Source organism: Bos grunniens, chromosome 11, assembly GCF_055505025.1.
Source record: "Bos grunniens cultivar Pamir isolate PY7600 chromosome 11, Bosgru_T2T1.0, whole genome shotgun sequence".
Lineage (NCBI taxonomy): Eukaryota > Metazoa > Chordata > Mammalia > Artiodactyla > Bovidae > Bos > Bos grunniens.
In genome coordinates, this window is record NC_141175.1 from 79,708,024 (window position 1) to 79,726,848 (window position 18,825).

The 18,825-nt window shown below is 42.0% G+C and overlaps 1 protein-coding gene across 18 annotated transcripts in view; it reads left to right on the plus strand.

The window, feature by feature from the left end:
- The first annotated feature begins 8,062 nt into the window (after window positions 1-8,062).
- The window catches only part of SRBD1 (S1 RNA binding domain 1), a 244,657-nt gene continuing 233,894 nt past the window's right edge, over window positions 8,063-18,825 (plus strand). For 11 of the 18 annotated variants that reach the window (XM_086327142.1, XM_086327143.1, XM_086327144.1 and 8 more), the window contains exons 1-3: window positions 8,063-8,213; window positions 10,642-10,721; window positions 11,516-11,690. In XM_086327142.1, coding sequence (XP_086183268.1) covers window positions 8,163-8,213; window positions 10,642-10,721; window positions 11,516-11,690 — 306 coding nt within the window. In that variant the 5' untranslated portion in view covers window positions 8,063-8,162. The remainder of the gene's footprint in view (window positions 8,214-10,641; window positions 10,722-11,515; window positions 11,691-18,825) is intronic. The other 7 variants (XM_086327145.1, XM_086327147.1, XM_086327148.1 and 4 more) reach the window with 1 other exon arrangement.

An 18,825-nucleotide genomic window follows, 5' to 3' on the forward strand; every position in this document is an offset into this window, starting at 1 on the left:
TTCGATCCCTGGTCGGGGAGGATCACACATGCAGTGAGGCAGCTAAGCCCGCACCACAACTTCTGAGCCCACATTCTAGAGTCTGTGAGCTGCAACCACTGAAGCCTGTGCACTCTAGAGCCTGTACACTGCAACTAGAGAGTAGCCCCCGCTTGCTGCTTCAAGAGAAACCCGCATGCAGCAACAAAGACCCAGTAAGTGGGTCTTTTCCACTTTTCTAGTAAGCGAAAAAAAAAAAAAAAAAAAAGACTCAAGTGACTACATAGTGTGTGAAGTAGCTTATATAACAGTCTGAAAAGTGAAATTATTGGGACAGAGACCAAGCATTGGTTCCCAGGGGGCTGGCCATGGGGAAGGAGGTTAACTACCAAGGGACATTTGTGTGTGTGATAGAAATATTTTACATCTTGATTGTAGTGGTGGTTACATGAATGTATATGTTTGTCAAAATTTAAAAGTTGAGTTTTACTCTATGTAACTTATACTCAATAAATCTGACTTAAAAACAAAAACAGGGCTCCCCTGGTGGCTCATTAGTAAAGAATCTGCCTGCTAATGCAGGAGGTGCCAGTCCCATAGCTGGGTCGGGAAGATCCCCTGAAGAAGAAAATGGCAACCCATTCCAGTATTCTCACTTGGGAAATTTCACGGACAGAGGAGTCTGGCGGGCTATAGTCCATGGGGTCGAAAAAGCATTAGATACAACTTAGCATGGATGGAGGAGCCTGGTGGGCCGCCGTCTATGGGGTCGCACAGAGTCCGACATGACTGAGCGACTTCACTTTCACTTTTCACTTTCATGCATTGGAGAAGGAAATGGCAACCCACTCCAGTGTTCTTGCCTGGAGAATCCCAGAAACAGGGGAGCCTAGTGGGCTGCCGTCTATGGGGTCGCACAGAGTCGGACACGACTGATTCGACTTAGCAGCAGCAGCAGTAGCAGCAACTAAACAACAACAACAAAAATATACAAATTTGGACATAGACTGGTCTGACACATGATGCTTTCTAAATTTCAATTTCAGTTCATCTATGAAGCTTCCAGTATTAAAACTCTGAATGAATGTTTCAAATAAGCACCTTGCAGGATAGTTCCAGCTATTAAGCTGCAGGATGAACTCAAGGTACTGGAAACCAAGTACTGGTTCTGATGTATAGAGTTTTCAGACATGGCTTCCTGTGGTGAAAAACAAAATAAATCTGGGCCCACTATCCTGCCTTTCATTCCTTCCCCACAACTCAACCAGCCACGTCATCATTAGGATCCTAAAGAGTTCTCTGGAGTGTCTATGTTTGGCTCTCAGGCTATTCAATGGATATTTTAGGTCTTTGAGATGGTCTCTGGACACTACTAAAGGATGAGAAACTCACCAGGAGAAAAATTTGCAATTTGTCTGTGCATGGAAGCAACTGATTGAGTGTCAGTGATTGAGCTGGTGAATTTGCCAGGCAGGTGAAGATGGAACAGTGGGCCATGCAATAGATACAGTATTTTATCTATGATCCAGACTTTTTTCCCTCTTAATGTTGCTTTTAATTACATTTATTACAAAAATTACTTTGAGGATTTGTAAAAGATTAAGTGAACAAAACACTGCAAAATTCAGTTTTCAGGTAAAGATTAAATTTATATTCTAGTGTAATAAGTAAAGCCCACAATTTTTCTTCATGTAAAATAAATTTAAATGTATGTAATTCTTATGAATGATGCCTGAATAACCATTTCTTTGAAAAATCTGTACAATTAATTTCCTCAGGCTTAACTGATGCCTTCTCAAGATCAATTTAATATTTTTTCAAAACTCAGGATTTTAATCCCTTGAATCTTATTTCTCTTACACAGAAGAAAGACTGACAATCTCACTCTGGGCCAGAACAATGTCTTCATTACCAGACCAGCACTCTGGAACTATGCTGCTGTTCCCAGTCAGAATGAAAGAGTAACAGGGAAGTCTAAATTTGGGAACTTATCTACCAGCCTAGTCTACCTCACTGACAAGAAACTCCTTTCTTATCTGGGAAACAGAGGCAGTTCACTCTCTGCTTCCCAATCTCTTAGATCTTGCAGGAAATTTCTAAGTTCCTGACTGAGTTATTGGGAGAAGCTCATTGAAGCCAATCTGCTTTGTTTTGCTTTTAAAATATTTATTTAGGTATTTTTTGGACTGCACTGGTCTGTGTTGCAGCCTGTGGGATTACATTGTGGCATACGAACTCTTATTTGCAGCGTGTGGGATCTAGTTCCCTGACTAGAGATGGAAGCCGGGTCTCCTGCATTGGGAGTGCAGAGTCTTAGCCCCTGGAGCACCAGGCAAGTCCTGAAGCCCGTTAGTTTTAGTGTTTAGAAATGAGAACTTCCAACAGTGGGAGCGTGGAGGGGCAGGAAGCAACACAGAAATTTATGAAATAGGCTCAGTTTCAATTTGTACATCCTCTAACCTGAAACAGTCCCTTTTTTTTTGCCTTTGTTGGGTGACTGGCTCTAAGTAACAAAATCCAAAAGTACACCTGATTTTTAAAATGGTAACCCATTTTCAGTGTTGCAGGAACTTTAGACTACTTTTCTAGTACAAGGAAGGGTTTTCTTTTATTCCAGGCACATTCTTGAGACCAAGAGCTAGTCTACTATTTTATTGAGTACCTATTATTTGTCAATATCAATAGACCTTGTGTCAGTGGAGGGAGAAAATGGAGAAAGGGAGACCAAAATGATTAAGACTTAGTTCCAGGACTTAGATCCAAGTATCTTACAATTTAGTGGGTGAAACCGTTGCATCTATATTAAAAAATTTTTTTCTCAGGGAACTTAAATTAGTTTGAAGTTAATAGGGAGAATGGCTTTGTTCTATTTTAGGTGGGAAGATAGTAATTTATTTAGTGCATTTAGAGATTCAATGGTTCTTGAGCATCTCAAAGAGTCTGAGTCTTACACTGGCCACCATAATGGAGAAAGAAAAGACCTTTGCTTCAAGTTGGTGGTACTATGTGGATATCTTTAATGAAGAGTACTGGATAGGAGTATGGCAGATCACTGGATTTGAATTCCAGATCTGCAATTTAATAGTTGACATGACTTTAGAAAAGTTATGTAACCTACCCATACCTTGGCCTTCTTATTTTATAAAAAGAGGATAATAGCAACATCTCATTGAGCTGATATGTTAATAAAATAGACACATAATATAAAAGTATAAACTTAGTGCCTGGAACATAGTAGATGAGGAATGACTGTAAGTTATTACTATTACAGTAATGCATACCAATGAATATCATACAATGAGCTATTTGCTTTGGAACAAGAAAATAAATAACCTCCAAGAAAATCCAAGACATGTTTTCATTACTCCTAAACTCTACTGCATGAGTCTCAGGTGGGTGTTCTGATTATTTCAGGCTGTGATTCTAAATCCATGAATTTCTTGGAATTCAGCACTTAAGATCCAAAGTTAAACAACACACTGGGCAGGGTCCTAGAGAGAAAAGGCAGTTTTTGCAGTGGAGTCTGGTTTATACTTAGTGATTACAAATTTCCCTTGACAGCTTTTAGTGTAAGTGGCTTTCTTGCAAAATTCCAAGGGAAATATGTTCTGGACTGTCTTATTTGCCTTTGGAGTAAGTCAACACCTACATTAATTTTCGAGGATTCTGCCCTAGCTTTTATTTGCCCCATATGGCTGATGACTGATGTCTAAAACCTTACCAGGTTATTTACTTTGGCTTAGTAATCTTTTTTCTTTCCCAGCTGAAAGACAAATATCCCTGGTGGAGGAGAGGCGAGTCAAGGTCCAGCACTGTGGGGCCAAGCCCTACTCTCGTTCTCACTGATTATGTGGCTACTGCCACGCACAACCTAGCCCTTGAATCTAGACTGTCTTGTCTGCAGTCTCTTGTGACTATATATAGTCCTCAGTTTTGTTTATAAATTCTTTCAGGGCAGAACTTATGTCCAAAGATTTTGTAGAATATTGATTCAGCTTGATTTACCCCTACCTTAAACCTGTGTAGCACAATTCAATATCAAAATTAGGTGAATAATAAATAGGAAATTGTTGTTGTTGATTATGACCTGGCTTCACTTCCCCCAAATCTAAACTGTAATGTGTGCTCTAGTAGTCTTTTAAAATTAGAAATTGTGGAACCCACCGTAATTGTAGCAGAGTTCCAGATCTCCTGGAACTATTGTAAAAGGCAACCTAGAGCTTCAAATTAAGAAAAAAAATCCCTAATCAATCTCAGAAATGGATCCTTATTGCCCAGGATCTTAGATATAGAAGAATGGGCCTGAATAACGTTAGAGTCCTCTTTTACTCCCCATTGCAAAAATTATCCAATAAAAATTATGTTCACTTAGCACCCAAAGGATCTGAAGCTTGCTCAGCTCTTCAGTATGTTAGAGTTGCTGGAAATCAGTGAGTAGCATGGGAGGTTGCTTAGAGTCTTCTAAAACAAATCCGTGGGGTTTTGATTTGCTAAATTCTAATTTAGACTAACAGCAGTCTTATTTCCCTAATTTTACAGTCTAAGGTCTTGGGCTCTTTCTGTGCACTTAGAGCTTAATGTACCTAGTAAAAAAACACAACAACAACAACCAAAAATGTCATTTTTCATTTCTATTGAGGACTAATTATGAGAAAATATATTCAAGGTAAGATGAAATAAGAATTTCTGGGGAGGCCTTTATAATAGCTTTTAAATTCAGTTTATAAAAAGAAGTGGGGCTTAGAGTATAGAAGTGGGGTTAAGATACTTGGCCTCATCAAAATAAAAAGCAGGAGCTGTTTTTGTGTTTTGTGGGAAGGGAAATGAAGCTGGTGGATCTGGAGGACATCTCACCTAGGATACTAAGTTAACAGGACTTAACACACAGCACTTTTCAAGAATCTAAAAATGAAAGGAATTTTTCTATTCTTGCCCAAGAAAGTTAGATAACTGGGACCTGCCTTTGCTTCAAGTAAATTAATTCATGAGTACTCACCCCTCATATGTGCAGGGTACCTTATCAGGTAAGGAGTGAGATAGAGAGGTAGACTGTGGGGAAAAAAAAATCCAGAGACATAAAGCATTTGCCCAGAACACGAGAAAGTTCTTGAGTAAACTGAGTTTCCAAATTGGTGTGCCTGGCAGTGTACCTGGGATTCCTCTTTTTTTTCCCTTTTTGTCCTACCTGGTCGCGTGGAGATCTTTCTTTCAATTTTGGGTGTTTGAATTATTGTGTCAGTAGGTATTCTGTGAGAACTATTCCAGCTATAGATGTACTTGGGGTTCCCAGATAGTGCACTGGTAAAGAATTCGTCTGCCAATGCAGCTACGTGGGTTCGATCCCTTGGTCAGGAAGATCCCCTGGAGTAGGAAATGATAATCTACTCCAGTACTCTTTCCTGGAAAATTCCATGGACAGAAAAGCCTGACTATGGTCCATGGGGTCACAATGTGTCAGACATGACTGAGCACACACATACACATTAAAAAAAATTTTTTTTTTCACTTATTTATTTTTGGCTGTGCTGGGTCTTTGTTGCTGTGCATGGGCTATTTCTAGTTGCCTTCAGCAGTGGCTGCTCTCACATTAATGTGCACAGGCTTCTCATTGCAGTGACTTCTCCTGTTGCAGAGCATAGTCTCTGGAGTGTACGGGCTTCAGTAGTTGTGGCAGCGCAGCTTAGCTGCATGTGGAATCTTCACCAGTCAGGGACTGAACCTGTGTCTGCTGCATTCACAGGCAGATTCTTAACCAGTGGACCACCAGGGGAATCCTAGGTGTGTTTTTTCTTTTCCTAGATGTATTTTTGATGTACTTGTGGGAAGAGGTGCTCTCACTGACCATTCTACCGTCTTGATAGGTGTCTCCCCTAAGCTGCCTAAGACACCTAAGTAAGGTAGTAATGCTGCTAGACCTAAAGTGTGCTAGTTGCTCAGTGGTGTCTGACTCCTTTCAAGCCCATGGACTGTAGCCCACCACAAGAATACTGGAGTGGGTAGCCACTCCCTTCTCCAGAGGATCTTCCCAAACCAGGGATCCAACCTAGGTCTCCTGGACTGCAGGCAGATTCTTCAGCATCTGAGCTACCAGGAACGCCCCACTAGGGCTAAACCCTCCCATAAACCTCAAGGACCCTGTGAGGGCTTATCCGTTCAGTTCAGTTCAGTTACTCACTCATGTCCAACTCTTTGCGACCCCATGGACTGCAACACGCCAGGCCTCCTGTCCATCACGAACTCCCAGAGTTTACTCAAACTCATGTCCATTGAGCTGGTGTTGCCATCCAACCACCTCATCCTCTGTCATCCCCTTCTCCTCCCGCCTTCAATCTTTCCCAGAATTGTTAGGGGAAGTACACTGATTGAAACCTCCCACCCTGGCCAGACACCATAGTAACCATTTGCATGAGTTGTTTTATAACAGGAGATCCTGATAAGGAATACGGAACTAGTAAGCCACCACCGGAGAATGCAATGGCACCCCAATCCGGTATTCTTGCCTGGAAAAATCCCATGGATGGAGGAGCCTGGTGGGCTGCAGTCCATGGGGTCGCTAGGAGTCGGACACGACTGAGCGACTTCACTTTCACTTTTCACTTTCATGCATTGGAGAAGGAAATGGCAACCCACTCCAGTGTTCTTGCCTGGAGAATCCCAGGGACGGGGGAGCCTGGTAGGCTGCCGTCTATGGGGTCGCACAGAGTCGGACACGACTGAAGCGACTTAGCACCAGCAGCAAGCCACCACCAACCAGAAGAGTTCGGGAAACGTTGAAAGGAGACACTGTGTGTCCATCCACTTCCCAGAATCCCTCTCACTAGCATCCATCTTGGCTGAGCAATGCATGCGCCACCAGGAAAGACTCTGAATTAGAATGATTGGCCAAAGAGCACCCAGAAACTAATCCCATCACCATAAAACCTGAGACTGAGACCCATGTGGCAGAGCAGTTCTCCTGGGTTCCTTTACCCTACTGCTCTCCACCGGAGTGCCCTTTCCCAGTAAAATCTCTTGCTTTGTCAGCACATGTGTCTCCTCAGACAATGCATTTCCGAGTGTTAGACAAGTGCCCAGTTTCGGGTCCTGGAAGGGGTCCGCCTTCCTGCAACAGAATCAGGGTGTTTTCAAATAAGTGAGTTCTTCACATCAGGTGGCCAAAGTATTGGAGTTTCAGCTTCAGCATCAGTCCTTCCAATGAATATTTAGAACTGATTTCCTTTAGAATGGACTGGTTGGATCTCCTCGCAGCCCAAGGGACTCTCAAGAGTCTCCTCCAACACCACAGTTCAAAAGCATCAATTCTTTGGTGTGCAGCTTTGTTTATAGTCCAACTCTCACATCCTTACATGACTACTGGAAAAACCATGGCTTTGACTTGACGGACCTTTGAAGGCTTATCAGAAGAGGGAAAATTTGGATATGCCTCTAAAGTTATAGCAAACCCTTATCTCCGGGTTTAAGAAACACCCTTGCTGCTGCTGCTGCTAAGTCACTTCAGTCGTGTCCGACTCTGTACGACCCCATGGAAGGCAGCCTACCAGGCTCCACCGTCCCTGGAATTCTCCAGGCAAGAACACTGGAGTGGGTTGCCATTTCCTTCTCCAATGCATGAAACTGAAAAGTGAAAGTGAAGTCGCTCAGTCATGTCTGACTCTTAGCAACCCCATAGACTGCAGCCTACCAGGCTCCTCTGTCCATGGGATTTTCCAGGCAAGAGTACTGGAGTGGGGTGCCATTGCCTTCTCCGAAGAAACACCCTTAGGAAAGTTAATTACCGATATTTAACATTCACGTTAGAAAGGCTAAAGGTTGATTGTTTTTCATTTTTTCCATTGCAAATTACAAATAATGCAATCAACAGAAACATAATTGAAAAAAGTTTAAAAGAGGAAAGAAGAAAATAAAAACAAAGCGGATTAAGAGAAGGAAAAATAAGAAAAACAGGAAGGTGGGTCGGCCTTTCCAAACACCTCGCGCCCCATCTCCGACCGGTCCGGGTCCGAGCTCCGCCCCCAGTCCTGGAAGGGGTCCCACCCCAGAGCTTCAACGAGATCCTCGTTCTAGCCCCGCCTCCGTTCAGCGTGGCTCCACCCCATTCTGGGAGATGAGCGCCTAAGCGGCGAGTCCGGGGGGAGCCAGGCGGGACTTCCGGCGTTTGAAAAACTTCCGGCGGGAACCGGAAGATGTTGTCTAGCACACAGACTCACGGAGCTTCAGACACGCCGGGCGGGAAGGTGAGCCGAACGTCCGCCTTCGCGGGCTTCTTGCGGGCTCGCTGGAGCCAGGTGCCCGGGCTCCGATATTTTTGGGACCATTAAAAAAGTTCTGAGCGATCACTGGGGGAATAACATCCGTTTTTAAAGTGAGGAGTTTCATTACATAGTACTGACTGCAGTATCCCACACCCTGCCCCCTCGGAAAACCCGTCCTAGCTGCTGCGTGTCACCTGGCGCGTTTTCTCAGTCAAATTTCAGCACTTAGTACATAAGCGCAGTTGTGGGAAAGCCGGGTAGATAGACCTAGTTTGTTTTCATACCTCAAATGAACGGAGGTGGGGGAGGAAGCGCCCTTTTGACTCTCAGATCCTGTCCCGGGCAGAAGCAGCTGCATCCTCAGCTCTGTGCCTGAGGGCACACTGAATTGGTTGTTTGTGGGGAGCTTAGTATCTTTAGCTTTTTATTCTTGGGCGGGTGAGATTCACAAGGAAGAGTCTTTTCACACTTCTCCCTAGATGGTAGGAATCTGCCTGGCAGGTTTTTTGGGAGCACAGTGGGAGAAGGGGACCGGAAATCTCTGTATGGTTCCCCTACCAACAGCTGTACTTGGTATCCCCTAGTTTAGAGACTCTGTTTTACCTTCTCCGGAGAAGGAACCTCCAGACTTTTTCCAGGGGCGTTTGTTAATTTCATGAAGCAGAGTAGAGCTTGTAGAGACATTCCTTTGCCTCAGACAACATATACCCAGCTCCTACTCCCTTTACCCTTAGTTCTGAGGTATCAGATACCGTGTCCTGTGCTTTTTTTGGAGGATACTGCAGAGAAAATTCGGAGAAGGCAGTGGCAACCCACTCCAGTACTGTTGCCTGGAGAATCCCAGGGACGGGGGAGCCTGGTGGGCTGCCGTCTGTGGGGTCGCACAGAGTCGGACACGACTGAAGCGACTTAGCAGCAGCAGCAGCAGAGAAAATTGGTTTGGTTCTGAAATGCTCCCACTGCTGACTTGGGGGTTTAATTTTTACATAGTAAAATCTGCTAATCTTTTAGGCTTTTGGAATTTTGAGTCATGCCTAGAAAAAGCTTTATTCTCCCACCTCCACTCAAAGTTATGAAAATAGTGTTCTTTAATTTTTGTAGTACTGTAGTTTTTTAAAAAAATTTGGTACCTTTACATCATCAGTGTGGAATGTATTGTTAGTTCATGGTGTGGAAGCAAGAATTAAACACTTGTTTTCCTGCAGAGGATAGCTGGTTGTCGTAATACCACTTATTGAATAATTCATTTCTGTCCTGATTTGAAATGCCATCGTATCATACGCTGACATCCTCTGTTTCTCTGTTGTGGTACAATACATTCAACACAGAAATCACAAGTTATCCATTCCTTTATAATCAGTATCAAGGAGCAATTATTTAAGGAATGATGGCCTTGAGAAACATAAAATTCCAAAAAGGGGGTGAAGGAGAAGATGGAAGAATTTTCTGTCTACTTCCTTTTGTTCTCCTGGTTCCCTCTGGGTGCTTTCCTGTCAGGTATTTCTGTACCCACTGTACTGAGTTGAGGGATAGCTGCCAGGAGGATGTGTTCCCTTTTTTTGTGACAACCCCTTTGGTATTTCTGGGAAGTGTTCCTTCTTCCAGCAGGAATTAGAACAGAGGCATTATAATGTAGGCCTGGTTTAGGAACTTGTTGAAAGGTTTACAAGCGTGTTCGAGTCCACTGTAGTTTTTAGGTTTGACCTACATCCTTTAGGTAGTAAAATTTATCAGCTAAAGCAAAATTTGTGTATTGTATGACATCTCTGGCTGTTTGACTCTTTTTTTTTTAAATTTAGAGCTGGGCCTTTGAATTTGTGAAATACTTTTTAGTGGGATTTGTGATTTATTATCCTACTTAAATATTGTGAAATTTTATAATAAGGGACTAAATTATCTTGTTTTAGGAACAACCTGGCTGCTTAGTCAGTCAGCATCATGTAATTGACTGTCAGCTTTGTAGATTGGCATTAACTGTATTCTTAAGAAGATAAAGAAGAGGGAAGACATTTCTTGTCTTTGAGATACAGTTTAATAAAGGACTTTATTATTTGCTGTCTGATAAATTATCAAATAATACTTCGAGTATATGCAAGCCTATAATTCTGGAAAAAAAATTAAGAGTTCTCACCCTATAGGACTTACATTTTTCCAAAGATGGCCCACGCTCACCAGGCTTTTGAAGTTATTGGAAGGCTGTTAGCTGCCCTTATAATTGGCAGCCATAGAAGGGAAAACAAGTGTTCAGGCTTGTGAATGATTGTCATTTTTTTCCTCCTATGGCATTTTCTAGCAGAAGAGCTATTGGAGTGTTAGTTTTCAATGGCACATCATTTTGTAGACAAAATAAGTTATCAGTCATGCAAGTGATTTAAATCATGATGATTTCATGTTATATTTCTTCTTCCAGATGTCATCATTGCCAAGGAGAGCAAAAGCAAAGGTCCAGACTGTGATACCCAAAGATGAATTCTCTTCCTTCTCTGAGTTGTAAGCATACTTGTTTTACATGGCGTGGGAGAATGATGTATATTTTAAGGATATGCATTCTGTCATTTACTAACTTCAGAAGTCATTTTTTTGGAAGAAAGCTTTGTTTCTTCATTCATTCATGCAACAAATATCTACTGAACTCACTGTATTTATTGAACAGAGTTGTGTTCCAGGCTCTGTTTAGGTGTTGATGATACACTGTTGAACAAGGAGGAAGTGACCAACTAAGTATATAATATAATATTTACACTAGAATATACGATCCATGGGAGTAGAGGAGTTTTTTATGTTGATTTAGAGCGCAGTTTCTCAACTTCAGCACTATTGACCAGATAATTCTTTGATGTGGGAACTGTCTTTGTAGGATCTTTAGCAGCATCCCTGGTCTCTACCCATTAGTTGGTTATATTTCCCCTCCCCCACCCAAGTAGTAACAATCAAAAATGTCTTTAGATATTGTTTAAAAATGGAAAACCTCACCATGACTATGGTGTGACATGACCCATTTACTATTTACTACTTAAGGTAATAAATGATTTTCTATGTCTTGAGTATATGGTTGTGTATATTGGTTAGGTAAGAGGAAAATGAAGGGAGACCTGTGATTTACAGTGTATTGGAGGGTATTTCTGGTCAAATTTCTTGGTTCAGTTCATAGTCTGTATTCACATCACTACATTTTATTTTAAACATCTACCTTCTTTTTTTTCAAGAAGCATATGTCTCTTTTTCAGAAACCTTTAGCATTTGGCTTCTGTTTCCCGAAAATTTTTCTGTCGTTTTACTCTCAGATCATCTGCCTCTGAAGATGATAAGGAGGACAGTGCCTGGGAACCCCAAAAGAAAGTCCCCAGAAGCCGTAAGCCACCTGTTTCCAAGGTATCCAAACCAAAGAGAGTACCACGAGTGAAGAACACGCTGCAGATCAGTGATGGCTCGGAAGACGTGGCTGTCAAGGAGGAGCTGGTAGGTACCTTAGCTGGATAGAGGGAACCCTGCAGTGTCTTTTTTTTTTTTTTGGAGGGCGGGCACAGGTTTATTGCAGCCAAGCACCCTGCAGTGTCTTCTTAATTAGTGATGCTACTTTCTCCTTATATGGACTAGGAAAAACCAGGTAAATGGCAGAAACTGCGGATCAATGGTTTCCTCTGCCAGGGGTCTTAATGGTATTTACCATCAGATCTACCACATTGGAGGAAGAAGAATATTTATTACCTGGCACATATGTCTGTCTTGCCATAAGCAAACACTGTATCTGCACCAATCTGGATTAAAAGACACCAACAACAATAAATTATAGGCTCTGTTGCAATATCAAAAGAATTATGCATTTCTAAAATGCAAAACTTTTAATATGCAGTGAAAGAATAAAAGAATAATTGAAGGTTATTTAGTTGATCTTTTCTCCTATCAGCCAGTACCTCTGTTTCTTCATCTTTACAGGCAAACTTTTCACTAACACACTTTTAGTGGGTAGGTGAGTAGGTTTTACCTATAGCTAAGAAACCACAATCACAGAAAACTGACAAGTCTGATGACGTGGACTGCAGCCTTGTCTAACTCAATAAAACTGTGAGCCATGCTGTGTAGGGCCACCCAAGACAGATGGGTCATGGTGGAGAGTTCGGACAAAACATGGTCTACTGGAGAAGGGAATGGTAAAGTGCTTCAGTATTCTTGTCTTGAGAACTCCATGAACAGTCTGAAAAGGTGAAAAGATAGGACACTGAAAGATGAACTCTCCAGGTCGGCAGGTGCCCAGTATGCTACTGAGATTGATGGAGAACTAACTCCAGAAAGAATGAAAAGACATAGCCAAAGCAAACACAACACCCAGTTGTGAATGTAACTGGTGATGGAAGTAAAGTCTGATGCTGTAAAGAGCAAAATTGCATGGAAACCTGGAATGTTAGGTCCATGCTGCTGCTAAGTTGCTTCAGTCGTGTCTGGCTCTGTGCGACCCCATAGACGGCAGCCCACACGAATCAAGGCAAATTGGAAGTGGTCAAATAGGAGATGGCAAGAGTGATCATCGACATTTTGGGAATCAGCAAACTAAAATCGACTGGAATGGGTGAATTTAACTCAGATGACCATGATATCTACTACTGTGGGCAAGAATTTCTTAGAAGAAATGGAGTAGCCATCATGGTCAACAAGACTCTGAAATTCAGTTCTTGGATACAGTCTCAAAAATAACAGAACGATCTCTGTTCGTTTCTAAGGCAAACCATTCAGTATCACAGGAATCCAAGTCTATGCCCCAACCAATAATGCTGAAGAAGCTAAAGTTGAACAGTTCTATGAAAACCTACAAGACCTTCGAGAACTAACACCCAAAAAAGATGTCCTTTTTGTTATAAGGGACTGGAATGCAAAAGTAGGAAGTCGAGAAACACCTAGAGTAACAGGCAAATTTGGCTTTAGAGTACAGAATGAAGCAGGGCAAAGTCTAACAGAGTTTTGCCAAGAGAACGCACTGGTCACAGCAAACACCCTGTTCCAACAACACAAGAGAGGACTGTACACATGGGCATCACTAGATGGTCAATACCAAAATCAGATTGATTATATTTTTAGCAGCCAAAGATGGAGATGCTCTATACAGTGAGCAAAAACAAGACCAGGAGCTGACTGTGGCTCAGATCATGAACTCCTTATTGCCAAATTCAGACTTAAATTGAAGAAGTAGGGAAAACCACTAGACCATTCAGGTCTGACCTAAATCAAATCCCTTACAAATATACAGTAGAAGTGACAAATAGATCCAAGGGATTAGATCTGATAGACAGAGTGCCTGAAGAACTATGGATGGAGGTTTGTGACATTGTATAGGAGGCAGTGACCAAGACCATTCCCAAGAAAAAGAAATGGAAAAAGGCAAAATGGTTGTCTGACCAGGCCTTACAAACAGCTATGAAAAGAAATGAAAGGCAGAGGAGAAAAGGAAAGATATACCGATTTGAATGCAAAATTTTAAAGAATAGCAAAGAGATAAGAAAGCCTTCCTCAGTGATCAATGCAAAGAAATAGAGGAAAACAATAGAATGGGAAAGACTAGAGATCTCTTCAAGAAAATTAAAGATACCAAGGGAACTTTTCATGCAAAGATGGGCACAATAAAGGACAGAAATGGTATGAACCTAACAAAAACAAAAGATATTAAGAAGAGACGGCAAGAATACACAGAAGAACTATACAAAAAAGATCTTCATGACCCAGATAATCACGATGGTGTGATTACTCACCTAGAGCCAGACATCCTGGAATGCAAAGTCAAGTGGGCCTTAGGAAGCACGACTATGAACAAAGCTAGTGGAGGTGATGGAATTCTAATTGAGCTATTCCAAATCCTAAAAGATGATGCTGTGCAAGTGCTGCACTCAATATGCCAGCAAATTTGGGAAACTCAGCAGTGGCCACAACTGGAAAAGCTCAGTCTTCATTCCAATCCCAAAGAAAGGCAATGCCAAAGAATGCTCAAACTACCGCACAATTACACTCATCTTAGACGCTAGCAAAATAATACTAAAAATTCTCCAAGCCAGGTGTCAACAGTACGTGAACTGTGAACTTCCAGATTTTCAAGCTGGATTTAGAAAAGGCAGAGGAACCAGAGATCAAATTGACAACATCCGTTGGATCATCGAAAAAGTAAGAGAGTTCCAGAAAAACATTTATTTCTGCTTTATTGACTATGCCAAAGCCTTTGACTATGTGGATCACAATAAACTGTGGAAAATTCTGAAAGAGATGGGAATACCAGACCACTTTACCTGCCTCCTGAGAAATCTGTATGCAGGTCAAGAAGCAACAGTTAGAACTGGACATGGAACAACAGACTGGTTCCAAATAGGAAAAGGAGTACGTCAAGGCTGTATATTGTCACCCTGATTATTTAACTTACATGCAGAGTATATCATGAGAAATGCTGGACTGGATGAAGCACAAGTTGGAATCAAGATTGCCAGGAGAAATATCAATAACCTCAGATATGCAGATTAGAAGGAGATCAGCCCTGGGATTTCTTTGGAAGGAATGATGCTAAAGCTGAAACTCCAGTACTTTGGCCACCTCATGCGAAGAGTTGACTCATTGGAAAAGACTCCGATGCTGGGAGAAATTGGGGGCAGGAGGAGAAGGGGACGACAGAGGATGAGATGGCTGGATGGCATCACCAACTCAATGGACGTGAGTTTGAGTGAACTCCGGGAGTTGGTGATGGACAGGGAGGCCTGGCATGCTGTGATTCATGGGGTCACAAAGAGTCGGACACGACTGAGCGACTGAACTGAACTGAACTATGGCAGAAAGCGAAGAAGAACTAAAGAGCTTCTTGATTAAAGTGAAAGAGGAGAGTGAAAAAGTTGGCTTAAAACTCAGCATTCAGAAAACTAACATCACGGCATCTGGTCCCATCACTTCATGGGAAATAGATGGGGAATCAGTGGAAACAGTGACAGACTTTATTTTTTTGGGCTCCAGAATCACTGCAGATGGTGAGTGCAGCCATGAAATTAAGACACTTACTTCTTGGAAGGAAAGTTATGACCAACCTAGACAGCTTGTTAAAAAGCAGAGACATTACTTTGCCAACAAAAGGTCCGTCTTGTCAAAGCTATGGTTTTTCCAGTAGTCATGTATGGATGTGAGAGTTGGACTATAAAGAAAGTTGTGCGCCAAAGAATGATGCTTTTGAACTGTGGTGTTGAAGACTCTTGAGAGTCCCTTGGACAGCAAGGAGATCCAACCAGTCCATCCTAAAGGAAATCAGTCCTAAATATTCATTGGAAGGACTGATGCTGAAGCTGAAACTCCAATGCTTTGGCCACGTGATATGAAGATCTGACTCTTTTGAAAACGCCCTAATACTGGGAAAGATTGAAGGCAGGAGGAGAAGGGTAAGACAGAGAATGAGATGGTTGGATGGCATCACCGACTCAATAGACATGTGTTTGCGTAAACTCCAGATGTTGGTGATGGACAGAGAGGCCTGGCATGTTGCAGTCCATGGGGTCGCAAAGAGTTGGACCCAACTGAGCAACTGAACTGAATTGAACTGAAGAAAGTATTGACTTGTTTGTTACAAGAGTTTGGAGGTCTTTTATTAAGGGTGGCATAGCTGCACTTAAAAGTAGCCTGGCTGTCTAATTAGGAAATACATCTTAGTTGCCTGGTTCTTTGTTTTGGGGTCACTAACCCTTTGAGAATTTGATTATAGTTATGAACTTTCTCTTCAGGAACACGTGCACATGCCCATCCTCTAAGTTTTAAAGTTTATTTTAAGAGCGTACAACTTAAGAACCCTTGTCATGGCGACTTCTTGATCCTTTCCATTATGCTTGATGTATGTATATTTTTTTTTAAGGGAAAAAGAGAATTCACATGGGAAGCCTCTCAAGAGATATTGAGCTAGTTTTCTAGCTCAGTCAAAACACATGGAGCATTTTAGATTTCATTTCATTGGTTTTTCATCTTGCCTTGGTGTAACCACCACTGAACAAAATAATTGAAAACCCTATTTTGGGTGGAGCTAGAATTGGTAGTCTCTTAATAATTTTAAAATCTGTTGCTAGCAAGCATCGTAGACAAAATCCATTATTCAGTCTCTTCCTTTCCATATTGCTATACTTTGCCAATCCACTGGCCATTCCTCTTCATTTGAAGAATTTAGCTGCAGCTTCATATCTTCCTCTCTGCCATCTTCTGTAATTTTTCTCAGTGCTTTCCCTCTCTACTTGATGAGCCGTCTAGTACCTTGTGTTCCTGGTTCTTTAACCTCCACACCTCCAGGGACTTTTTCTTCTCTGCCTTCACTCCCCTGCTCATGATCTCAACCTGAATCTTGTCATGACCAGAAGCTGTGCTACCTCTGACATTTCTATTGTGTCTATCTCACTTTTGTGCCATCAGTTCACTGTTTCCTGTCTTACTACCCTACTTGCTCAGATGCCCTCACTGCCACAATTTTGCCGTTTCTTCAGAACTTCTTAGCAGTTCTCAGCCTAGGGAGCTTGAAAAAAATGCCAATGCCTAGATGCCTTTTCCGAAGAATTCTGGAGGTGAGCTTGGTACCAGTGGTATTACTTTTTTAAAGCTCCTCATGTGATTGTTATGTATAGTCAGAGTTGAGATCCACTACCTAATCCTTTGACTCTAGAGCTCTGTCATTGTCCATCAGCCCATTATTTTCCTACCTAATCTAGCTTAGATTACATAATCACTTTTTATTGAATAGTAAATAGTAAGACTATTTCAGTTCAGTTTAGTTCAGTCACTCAGTCGTGTCTGACTCTTTTCGACCCCATGGATCACAGCACGCCAGGCCGGAGTTCACTCAAACTCATGTCCATCGAGTCGGTAATGCCATCCAGCCATCTCATCCTCTGTCGTCCCCTTCTCCTCCTGCCCCCAATCCCTCCCAGCATCAGAGTCTTTTCCAATGAGTCAACTCTTTGCAAAGTACTGGAGTTTCAGCTTCAGCATCATTCCTTCCAAAGAACACCCAGGACTGATCTCCTTTAGGATGGACTGGTTGGATCTCCTCGCAGTCCAAGGGACTCTCAACAGTCCTCTCCAACACCACGGTTCAAAAGCATCAATTCTTCAGCAGTCAGCTTTCTTCACAGTCCAACTCTCACATCCATACACGACTACTGGAAAAACCATAGCCTTGACTAGACGGACCTTTTCTGGCAAAGTAATGTCTCTGCTTTTCAATACGCTATCTAGGTTGGTCATAACTTTCCTTCCAAGAAGTAAGTGTCTTTTAATTTCATGGCTGCAATCACCATCTGCAGTTATTTTGGAGCCTCCCCCCCAAAAAAGTCTGACACTGTTTCCACTGTTTCCCCATCTATTTCCCACAAAGTGATGGGACCCGATGCCATGATCTTAGTTTTCTGAATGTTGAGCTTTGAGCCAACTTTTTCACTCTCCTCTTTCACTTTCATTAAGAGGCTTTTTAGTTCCTCTTCACTTTCTGCCATAAGGGTGGTGTCATCTGCATATCTGAGGTTATTGATATTTCTCCTGGCAATCTTGATTCCAGCTGGTGCTTCTTCCAGCCCAGTGTTTCTCATGATGTACTCTGCATATAAGTTAAATAAGCAGGGTGACAATATACAGCTTTGACGTACTCCTTTTCCTATTTGGAACCAGTCTGTTGTTCCGTGTCCGGTTCTAACTGTTGCTTCCTGACCTACATACAGATTTCTCAAGAGGCAGGTCAGGTGGTCTGGTATTCCCATCTCTTTCAGAATTTTCCACAGTTTCTTGTGATCCATACAGTCAAAGGCTTTGGCATAGTCAATAAAGCAGAGATAGATGTTTTTCTGGAACTCTCTTGCTTTTTCCATGATCCAGCAGATGTTGGCAATTTGATCTCTGGTTCCTCTGCCTTTTCTAAAACCAGCTTGAACATCTGGAAGTCCACGGTTCACATATTGCTGAAGCCTGGCTTGGAGAATTTTGAGCATTACTTTACTTGCGTGTGAGTTGAGTGCAATTGTGCAGTAGTTTGAGCATTCTTTTGCATTGCCCTTCTTTGGGACTGGAATGAAAACTGACCTTTTCCAGTCCTTCTTTTATTTGATGCTACATGGCTGACTTAAACCAAGGCACTAGGTGAGCCATAGCTTCTGCCTGCACTGAGCAGAAAACAGCTTCACCAATGACTTGATTTGTTTTACATTAGATTCATAACCAATTTGTTTTACATTAGATTCATAACTTCAGACCCTTGATTTGCATCAGAAATACCTGGTAGACTTACTGTTTTTTTCCAGCAAGTTTGATTTTCGACTTTTTTCTCTTTAAACTTCCTCACTTCCTTTCCCTTCTCTCACTCAGCTGATGCCATTGCCTTTTATTTATTTGAGAATATATGATATTTCTCATTTTCCCATGACCAAGCTGAGACCAATTAAATAATAATGACCAATTAAATAATGATCTGCTCATATTTGTTTTCACCTTCTATCCTGTTGCCGTGGAGTAAGTGTCATTCCTCCTACCAAGGATGGGTTTGCCTCTTGGGCTTATTATCTCATGCTCTCTTGTGTAGAGTCTCTGTTCCCTCTGTAATCTCCTTTCTTTTCTC